Source organism: Setaria viridis, chromosome 5, assembly GCF_005286985.2.
Source record: "Setaria viridis chromosome 5, Setaria_viridis_v4.0, whole genome shotgun sequence".
In the NCBI taxonomy this organism is placed as follows: domain Eukaryota; kingdom Viridiplantae; phylum Streptophyta; class Magnoliopsida; order Poales; family Poaceae; genus Setaria; species Setaria viridis.
Window position 1 is genome coordinate 38,472,386 of NC_048267.2, and position 11,229 is coordinate 38,483,614.

At 51.7% G+C, this 11,229-nt stretch overlaps 1 protein-coding gene across 1 annotated transcript; it reads left to right on the plus strand.

Annotated features, from left to right (window-relative positions):
* Positions 1–9,572: 9,572 nt before the first annotated feature.
* LOC117854600 (ethylene-responsive transcription factor 4) lies at positions 9,573–10,669 on the plus strand. The gene has a single exon (XM_034736829.2). The coding sequence runs from the start codon at positions 9,670–9,672 to the stop codon at positions 10,393–10,395; it is 726 nt and encodes a 241-aa protein (XP_034592720.1). The 5' UTR covers positions 9,573–9,669; the 3' UTR covers positions 10,396–10,669.
* The last annotated feature ends 560 nt before the right edge of the window (positions 10,670–11,229 follow it).

Here is an 11,229-nt window from a genome sequence, read left to right on the forward strand (position 1 = left end):
CCGTCGCCCCGAGGGAGACGACGCGGAGGGGTACGCGGCTCCGTCTATCGTCTCTTCATTTCTCCAATTGATATTCTGTTTACTTCACAACTGACTTCTTTTTAATGCGCTTTCTAACAAACTGCATGTCACGGTTTTCCTGAACATTCTCTATTCCCTTTCCCAGATAATGACATGCTATTACTGCAAAGCGTATTCTTCAATTCAGGCAACGTTTTCGCAACCAAATCGTCCTTGTCAGGTTTACTTCTCGAATGGATTGACGTGCTTGGCGGATTTTTCTACATTGCTTGGCGGATTTTTCTACATTTACGAAACTGCATGCAGTTCATCATTTCTACGACGTTTAGGCATTGGAGGCTCTAGAAGCAATTAATGACTTTCTTCAAAATGTTGATGTCAGCGAAGCCTGTTATTCCTGTGATCTTCAGCTTGTACGAACAGTGCTACGACGATCCTGTAAGATGTGAATGTTTCGAATTTTTCGACATCTAGAATGAATACTCCATTGAGTTCTTAACGTGTGAAAAAATACAAGCATGGTCCAACTAAATTAAAACGAGCATTTGGGGCCCTAACGCATAGCGGTTTTGTTGTGCAAGAAGTGCATTTGTTCTGTGCTCTAGATGTGTATGAAAGTTTGTCTCGGTTCCTGATAGCCTGATGACGGGATTGTAGCCATAGATCTATCGGCGCCACCGGTCGATACGTCGAAGGTATTCAATTTACCGTGGTATTCAGCATATTAGTTCAAGTTTTTGGTTATCATGTTAGAAGTAAGCACCCTCCAATCCAATTATTTGTGTCAAATAAGCTATCCCCAGTGCTCGGATTATCCAATGCCCAAATTCAGAAAGGATTACGAGTAACGAAACTTGAAAGGCGCACGCGGTGCCTCCTAGGCCACAGCCCACAAGAGGCCTGGCCCGTGTACGCACATGGACCGATTCTGAGGCGCCATGGAAATGCAAACCAAAAATCTTTCGTTGCTCCCGTACGGACAAGTTCCCACAATAGAAAAAAATGGGAAAGCGTGGAGGCTGATACGGGGTTTTAGGGCTTACAAATTTGTATATATTGGAGAAAACATAGCGCAGTTAGTTAGATTTCAAAATATTCATATGGGTTCGAGTATCAACTCTTTTCGGTTAATTATCTTATCAGGCAGCATGTTTGTTGACAGAGAAGCACGTATGATAAATTCATCAATCTTAATATATGTTGGTCCAGACCCTCGAAAACATTTATCTGAGGTATAGCAGCGCATGTGTGAAAATTCATCAAAATGGGTGTAGGAGTACGTGAGTATTTCCGACCACACTGATTACTGTGTCTTTTTTAACCAGCTAAATATCATCCAGCTATGTTTGGATCCACCAGCTAAATGGTGGTTGACCAGTTATTTGTCTATTTTACCCCTCCCACCTCTCATCTATCTTCCCTTTTATCCTTTCCTTCCAGAAAAATTCCGCCTCTCATCTAACTGGAGGTTGCGGGCCTCCTTCCCCCGCATCCCCTTGGCGCGGCGTCCTAGCGAGCGGCGTCGGCCCTAGCGCGGCATCCCGACAAGCATCCGTGGCGAGTGGCTCCCCCTTCCCCCGCGAGGGAGCACCACGGCGTCCAGGCGAGCGACGGGTCTGGCACGGCGTCCGCAGCGAGCGATGCAACATCCCAGCGACCAGCGGCGGCCCTGGCACAGCACCCCCCCTCACACACACACACGAGGGAGCACCATGGCATCCCGTCGAGCGGCGTCCGCGGTGGGCGATGCGGCATCTCGGCGAGCTGTGAGGCCGTCACGTGCAGGATGGATGATGACTACAACGCCTTCACAGCCCCCAAGGCCAACAACCCTGCCAGGCCGCTCAACGACGCCAGCATCTCAACTGCAAGATCTACATCATTATGGACCATGACATGAAGGAGCGCCTCTGCTTGAGGTCGAGAGGCTCGGCCAAAATCCAAGGAGGAGGGTGGCGGCGCAGCTCGCACGACGGTGGCAGCGATCTAGGGAGGGGCGACGACGGCGATCTGGGTAGCTCTTGGCGGCGAGGCGCCGTAGTTGCTGTTCTTGCAGACGAAGGAGCAGAGGCGAGCCACGGCCGGGCAAGCGGCTATCGGTGTTTTATACCCGGCAACCTACCGAGGGAGGTGCTGAGGTAGTAGATTGGTTGGTGGGGAATCGTCGGACTTGGAACTCGTAGGTAGAAGCGAGGACACAACGGATTTATACAGTTTCGGACCGCCAGAGTAGAGTAATACCGTACGTCTTGTTGGGGTGTTATATATTGGTCCTTGCGCTTGGATATTGTTTGGTGTTGAGGATTTGGTCCTCTGTTGTGGTTCTATGATTCTATAAGGTCTTAGCCTACCGATCTAGGGACCCCTGCCCTCCTTTATATACTCTAGGGGTGGGATTACTAGTCGATTATAAGGAGAACTTCTAGTAGGATTACAAGGTATGAATCCTAGTATGATCATAGAGGAATCCTAGTAGGAGTGTATCTTCTTCCTTCCTTGCGGGTACTAGGGATCTATCCTCGATAGCGGCGGCAAAGCGGGATCCAGCACGACCGGGCAAGCTATGGCGGCGGTGCCTCCCCCAAGCGGGGTGGAGCCCCAACGGGCAGGCGGGTGGAGCGGAGCAAGCAGATGAATATGGGGACAGGCAAGGACCGACCGAGGGTGGGTAGCTGGGTGGAGGGGCCATATGGTCTTTTAAGGGTTTATGTGGTTTAATTGGGTTCAACCAGCTAAAGATCTTTAGCTGCAGCTAAAGTTTAGCATGATCTTATTTGTATTTAAAGCGGCTAAAATTTAGATGGGAGAACCAAACAGAGTCAAAGTAGAATTTAACGTGGCCTTAGTTCATAGAGTTAAGTTGAAAGGCGTTGGTGAACAAGATAATTTAAAAGGAACAGTCAGGTGCCCCCATCCGCTCCACCACCAGCCCCACCCGCCGTCGTCAAATCCCGGGAGCGAGAGATCCGGCGCGATGCCGAGATCCTTACGCCAGCGAAACCGCGTCCACGTACGCCAGCAAGCGGTCGGTGGAGGGAGACGTCGTCAAGTGGGGGTGTGGGGCGGCCGGCCGGGCGGGCGCGCGCAGCTGCGGAGACAACGACTTGGACCCTGTGGTGGTGGCACGGCCGCACGGCAGGCGGAGACGTGTCCCGCCCGTCCCACCCCGCGCCGCGCGCTGCACGCCGCCCACCCGCCCGGCCCGCCGCCTGTCGCCATCACCCACCATCAGTCGCCCGGGCGAAAACAAACAAGGCGGGCGCCGGCGTCGCGGGGCAACCCCCCCGCGCGATCCGTCCGTATCTCCACTTGGCGCCGCGCCGCTCGCGTGCCCGGGACCCACGCCCGGCGCCCCACGACTGTTTGGAAAGGCGGCACGTAGAAGGCGCCGCACCAGGACGGCAGGCCCCTCTCCCGCTCGTCCTCCTTTTCGTCTCTCTCTCATCCCGTCATTTTCTACGGCTGATGCGAGGAGGAATTCGGAATGCTTTTTCCGCCAACAGGTCCACCAACGGACGGGACGCTAACGCACCGGCACCCGCCAGCTGGGGTGCGGCTGGGCGGTGGGGCCCGCGGCGCACGTAGCTGTCAGGTGCGTGCGCTATTTGTGGGCGCTGTCGGGTAGCAGGGCAGATCGAGCGCGAGATCGGATTTGGTTTACGCGGACGTGCCCGGGGGATTAATCGTAATCGGCCGGCGTCCCATCCACACCACACCAAGTGGCGTGGAGCAGGCGCAGCCCACGAGACGCCAACTCCTCCACCACCCCGGCGGCGGCTCGGCGCCATGATTTCCTCGCCCAATAATTGCGTCCCCAGAGCGGGGTGCATACTGGCCGCCCAGCGGAGGTAACGGAAACAGGAAACCTGGTCCGTCCAAGCCTAACAGGTGCTCTTCCGTTCTGGAGAATTCCTGACTCTGCACAGCGAGTTAACACGATCACTGATTGAGTTTTTGCATAACCACACGTGCCTCACGCTTCGATTCTGAAGTTCATATACAGCTGCAAAACCGAATGCTCACATATAGGAGTACTTTGTTTATTCTATCCAAGCCTAATGTTTCGTCTGAGACAGTACCATAAAGACTCCTCTATTTTTTCCCCCTTCCAATCAAGCACACGCAGGTAACTATAAGCAAAGCACATGCAAATCATAACGAATCGAAGCTCTTAATCTAAAACTTGATGTCTGCTTGTACGTAATTTAAACCGGCTGTTTATGGGTATGCTGCTACTATGGATGCAAGTTATAAATACTTTGGGCAACTGGTCGATCTAAAGAGTTGATAAAATGAACTGAAATGGCATTCTGCGTAAATAATTTGGGAGAAGAAATAAATTAGAATAACATGCCATCATAATTAATCAACTGACTAAGAAAATACTATTGGGTACTCACTTGCATCGATGGTTGCAAGAATTTGTATGCTCTATACATATATTGATACACCACTGGTCTGTATAAACAGATTCCAATAGCATACACCCAAGCTACAAATGGGTTTACATACAACCTCTCGTGTTCAGGATGTACCTATGCAAATGAAACCTACCGATTCGAGTGATGATGAAAACATAAATTTCTCTTATTAACTGCTCTCTCTCTCTCTCCCTATGAAATTTAAAGGCATGCTTCCTTTATTATGAAAAGATTCTGACAACAATTACTTTATCAATACATTTTCTATGATTCACTGTTATTTTAGAAATGTAAGTTCAAAAATAAATAACTTTAAATACTAAAAATTATTTTCGAAACATTTATTTAGATAGAAGTGTCATATCTGACAAACTGAGTGTAGCTCATTCGGTTAGATATTTTGTAAGTTTGCAGTAAACCTTGCACACTTGGGTTCGAGACTCAGACTCAGCATTTGTGCTATGTTTACTTATTGTTTCATTTTCATGTGTGAAGTTTCCATTTCCATTAACATCGAGATGCATGTTATCCTGATCCATCTCAGGAGTGTAACGGGGAGAGGATTCCCACCAACTATATCGAGTAGCTTCTTGTAAGCTCAATAAAACACGAGGGTTCACCAATTTTATACGAGTGAAAGCATTTTGAGGTTAAAATATATCATTCGATCTCTTGAAGGTTCTCATTATGATACATGTTGTCAAATTTGGTCACCGACAGTTCACGAGGGGTTACCCAAGTTGTAGATTTGTAGGTGGGGGAGATCCTAAGATCATGAATTTGAATAGTAACACAGCAACATGAGGTTTAGACAGGATTGAGCCTCCGGAGAGTAATAACCTACATCCTGTATTCTGGTGGATTGTATTGCTGATTGTGGGTGCGGTTAATGTGCCCTCGAGGGTGCCCCTGGCCGCCTTATATAGACTGATAACCTAGAGTTACAATCGGATAGGATCTAATCCTAATCGGTTGTTACAAGGAAAACAATCTGAGTCGGTTTGCAACAATTATCCCGCAATATATTCGGACAGAATTGGTTCGCTCGGCCTTCAGGGTTGTGCTCCACGTATCTTCATGCCTTGATATGCACAACGTGGTCGGGCGGGCCTACCTGTCAGAACCGACCAGTATCCTAGTAGGTGGGAACCCGTGGGTACCCTTATCCCTCACATGTATATCAATGTCCGTATCTATACTCTATAATATACTTGTAGTTTCTGAAACTTTGTTGCTGACTAGTGAACTTCAGTGAAACTAGTCCATAAATGCCTATGGCTAATTGGCCGAATATATTTTTCTATCCTCGTGCTGTAAAATTAGAAAGTTCTATGAAATCATCGTACAAGACGTAATAAATTGCATAGCAGAGATCGTTATTGTACTATCTAACATTGAGCTTGATTGTATTTGACAATTCATCCATTATTTGAGTAGAAAGTACTTACTCCGTTCGTTTGTGATCTTCGTGTACGATGACTTCACCAAGATCAAGGTAGGCAACGTGAAACGGCGCCGCTGCATTAAAACGACATTGCTTGCTCGCTTCAGTTTCTACCCATAGACCGCGAAGAATTAACTCCTGCGATCCTTTCGTTTGCTCGCCAATGGGGCAGGGAAAACTTCCGTCTCCTCACCAAATCCCTTGCGTCGCAACCTCCTCATCAAAATCCCTCCACTCCACGGCTCGGGGATGCATTAACGTGAACAGTCGATACAGAGCCGTGCGTGACGCATTAACGAGAACCCCTCGCTCGGAGAGAGAAAAACAATGACCGGAGCAAATACAAAGATCAAACTGGACTACTTTTCCAACGTAGAGCAGAATTACTGTACAAACTGGAAAATGAGAAATTTCTTGTCCTCGGAGGGAGCACCGCCCCGGGTATCCGCGTCGGCAAGGCGCTGCCAGCCAGCCAACCGTCCGTGGTCCTCTCCTGCGCATAAATGGACGGCAGCGGCGCCTGGTACACGGTCGGGCGTACGTGCAGCAATTCGGCGGGCCATCAGGAAAGTGGCAGTGCCGCCGCTGCCCCGCCTGCCGCTGCAGCCCCCCAAGCGTGTGATGGAAGCGGCGCGGCATCACGCGATCCGCGGGCAACCGGCGCGTGCCGGTGCCTGCCGTGGTGGGGGCGCGGCTGTACTACCTGTCGGTCTAGGGCCAGCGCCTCGAAAAATAAAAAGGGACCGGCGGCCGGTGGCGGGTGGGCGCCCCGCGCCTCGGTGGGTGCCCCACGGCCCCGCGATCCAAGCAACACGCCCGCGGCGCCCGGCTGATGCCGACATTTCCGTGGCGCCCACCCGCGGGCGCGGTCCCTTTTACGCCGCACGCGGATCCCCGCCTCGCCGTTAGCGCGGCCGTCCGTCCGTCCAGCGTCCACGCTCCTCATGTGATCCTGCCGCGCAGGTCTCGGGCGCGTCCGGTTGCTTTCCTTGGATGACCACCTCTCCTCTCCCCCGTCCGCGGGCGCGTCTCCTTCGGCTTTGGTTGTTTTCCTCCTTGGATATGATATGACCTCACCGGACCAGCTTGAAGCTGAGCTCGAGCGAAGGAGCTCACAGCACGTACAACTGTACGAGTAGTAGTTGCGCTGAAAAGTAGCGGCTCCTCCGTCGCATTCGCAGGGGATCGCTGGATCAGCGGCTTCTTATTGTGTCGAGTCGCGACGACTCAACCGGCTGAGATCTAGAAAGAGGAGTAGATGATGAGGTTTGGGGATTTGGTAGATTCTGATGGATTCTAGAGGGTCAGTGTTCGCCTCGCAGAAGCACAGGTCTGCATGCTAACACGATTCAATAAAATTTTGCTCGAATTATGTCGTCACACGATCAGCCGCTGACGAATAACCATGGCGTGCGCCGTTCGTCTATCTATCCGATACAAAGGCAAGAAATTCGGTCCACCTTTCCTGCCATCAGCACGCACCTTTCACCCACCAAGGCCGCAAGGCGAGGGGAAAAAACACCATCAGCTCCACCCTCTTCCATCCAATCGAGAGCGAGTCTTGTCCGCGAGCGGCGTATCTTCCGGCACCGAGCTTCCCCGCGCGACAAGGTTCCTCCCCCCGCTGGGTTCGCTCAAGTTGACGATCCGTTACCAGCGCGGCGCGGCGTGGGGGAAGGAGGCGTGCGCGGGATGGACGCGAACGCTACGACAGCTCGGCGGTGGAGGCCGCCGCGGCCCCACGTGTCTTTACGCCTGCAGCGTGCGCGGCCGATGCCGACGCCGCCCCGGGCGCGGCGCGCCACTGCCTGACCCCAGCTCGGGACGCACGGATCGTGACGCGTCGTCTTCCTCACCCCGCGGGGCCCGCCGCGCCCGGGCCGCGACGTGCTCCCTCGCTTCGCTGCGTGGCGTGCCGCTCCCTCGCCCGCTCCAGGCGGGGCCCACGGGGTGGCGGCTCTGCCTTTGCGTCCGTGTCTGTCTCCTCCGCGCTCGCTTCGCTTTTGGGATAACTGAGGAGTTTTTCGTTGTAGCCCTGGCGCGTCCGGTTTTTCGTTCGGTGTCCCTCTGCTCAAGTGCTCGCCGCGTATCCCAGCTTCCGGCAGGGAAACTAGCTGCTCCGCCCATTGATTTGGACATTATCACTCACCGCAAAAGGACACACGGCGAGACCACCGTCTCAACAATTATGTGTGTCCACTAGTGCAGCGCATCTTTCAAAACTTGAAACAAAATTGACAGCCATCAATATTGAATAAACACAAACCGAATCATATGAATAAGCTTCGGAGATAAGCTGAAAGTTCATAGGTAACCCAAATGTCATCAGAGGCTTTGTAAATTTTGACTTCATCACATCAATCTAACAGTTAAATGATTCTATATGTGCCCGAATGAACCAAAAGTAAAGCATAATATCACTAGCAAGTAAATCTTTAAGTGATTTGAGTTTAGGAGGCATTGGAAATTCTACGAAATGAAAAGAAACACTGGTCGAGCTGGCAACCTCCATAAACATAATAGAGTTTTGAAAGAATTAATTTTGAAGTGTTAGAACCGAACGAGTTCAGTGGAAGACAAAATTCCCAAATGCAAGAACAATGAACACTTTATTTGTTGGGTTTTCAGGGAGTATGTTAGTTTATGTTTGGTATCGTTAAAACAACAAGAACCTATGCTTGAATTTGCCCGGAGAAACACAATAAAAACCATTGCCTGGTACATATTCATATGACTAAAGTTGCATATACTGCTACAAGATAAGGAGCAAAATAAAATTACCTTTCCGGTCAATATGATCATCAGATGTACAAAGACCATGACATTCCTTAACTCAAGCACTAGACCATACAACAAGACTTGTAAACATAATAGAGTTTTGAAAGAATTAATTTTGAAGTGTTAGAACCGAACGAGTTCAGTGGAAGAAAAAATTCCCAAATGCAAGAACAATGAACACTTTATTTGTTGGGTTTTCAGGGAGTATGTTAGTTTATGTTTGGTATCGTCAAAACAACAAGAACCTATGCTTGAATTTGCCCGGATAAACACAATAACATAAACCATTGCCTGGTACATATTCATATGGCTAAAGTTGCATATACTGCTACAAGATAAGGAGCAAAATAAAATCACCTTTCCGGTCAATATGATCATCAGACGTACAAAGACCATGACATTCCTTAACTCAAGCACTAGACCATACAACAAGACTTGATAATAATTTTATCATAACGATCAAATTATGGACACAAATGGTTTAGCCAACCTAAAATGCCGAAATGAATGGATTTGGCAAAGCTCGTGAAAAGTACTTAAAGAGTAAGCACACTTCCAGCACATACTACATTGAAATCAATTGTTGGTGCAATTTAAACTGGGGGTTTCTTTAGGAAGACGACCCGGAAGGTTTTGCACAAAACGGGCAGACTCCGGGTACCTGAAAGGAAAACGCCACCCGGCCATACGTTAATTTCGCAGGGCGGCAGGTGGCGGAAGCGGAAAAACGGCTTATTTTATTAATGGCCGCCTCGCTAAAGACGAGGGGCGGCGGCGAGGAGAGGACAGTCAAACCGCTCGCTGACTGCGCCGAGTTTATTCCCTCTCGCCGCTCCACCACTCGCGCTGGGCTTTCCCCCTGCCTGCTCCCCTTTTTTAACCCCCGCGCCCGCCTATAAATGCCGCCCCCTCCCCCCTCGCCTTATCCTAGACGCCACACACACACCCCCGCCCGCAGCACCTCCCTGAACCGGAAGACCCGCACACACACGCCACTTGTACGCCATGGCGCCCCGGGCGGCGGACAAGTCGCCGGTGCCGCCGGCGACCGGCCTCGGTCTCGGCGTCGGCGGTGGAGTCGGAGGCGTTGGCATGGGCCCGCACTTCAGGGGCGTCCGGAAGCGCCCGTGGGGACGGTACGCCGCGGAGATCCGCGACCCTGCCAAGAAGAGCCGCGTGTGGCTGGGCACGTACGACACGGCTGAGGAGGCCGCCCGCGCCTACGACGCCGCCGCGCGCGAGTTCCGCGGCGCAAAGGCCAAGACCAACTTCCCGTTCGCGTCGCAGTGCCCCGTCGCCGCCGGCGCCGGCAGCCCCAGCAGCAACAGCACCGTGGACTCGAGCGGAGGCGGCAGCGCCTGCGGCGTCCAGGCGCCTATGCAGGCCATGCCGCTGCCCCCGGCCCTCGATCTCGATCTCTTCCACCGGGCGGCGGCCGTGACCGCGGTCTCCTCCGGCGGCATGCGGTTTCCGTTCAAGGGCTACCCTGTCGCGCGCCCGACGCCGCATCCGTACTTCTTCTACGAACAGGCGGCAGCGGCCGCCGCCGCGGCGGCCGGCTACCGGATGCTCAAGGTTGCCCCGCCGCCGGTCACCGTGGCCGCAGTCGCGCAGAGCGACTCCGACTCCTCGTCGGTGGTCGATCACACCCCTTCGCCGCCCCCGGTGACCACAAAGAAGGAGGTGTCCTTCGATCTGGATCTGAACTGGCCGCCGCCGGCGGAGAACTAGGCACACCGGCGGTTTAGCTGACGACTTAGTAGTTTCTTTCCTTTTTGCCTTGAGGAATATTACTTTTGTTTTTTTTTTGGTCCTCTAGCCTGTATTTTTGTTTAGTAGCCTGTGAGAGACGGAGGAACCTTGTGTAAATAGTTTTTCCGCCGAGGACGGAATTGATCTGAGATCTGTTCGTCTGTCTAGACAGATCAAGCCGGCGTTTGATATGGAGTAAATTACTATGTACTGGTATTTCAGTTTATTAGTACTATGAGGATATTATTATTCACCATTAAAAAGGAAATTATTATTCAGAGGAAAAAACACAGCAGAAACATGTCCAGAAGAGCTTCAGACGTTTCCTTTCGATCTTTCCATTCAAGAAAAGGTGTCTAGCTTGGTTGGGATGCGCCGGTCACCATTTATTGGGCGCCGCTGTATTTGCAGCCTATCCAGCTCGCTCAGTATCTTGTTGCCGTCACGGCGGCACGACAATTAATTGTTGCTTGATCAGTGACTCATCTCATTCTGCATGGCCTAATGACTCGGCAAAGCTCGGTTCGTCCTTGATGAAGAGGATGATGTGGAAGGAAACGACGTGCTCCCCCGCTGCAGGGCTGGCCAAGCAAGGAGAACCATCGTTATCCAATGCTAAGTGTTTCCACGCCTTTCCCCGCTGAATAACGACAGTAATTATTGTTGTCACCACGGCCAATTTGCGGCGGCGAAATGATTTTAAAATCCATGGTGCTCTGGCAGCGTCGGGGAGACGGCAGGGCCGGCGGGCGTAGATCTTTGGGAGGAAAAGAAAAAAAGAAAGGAAGATGCGACGGAGCGGGCGGAGTCGTG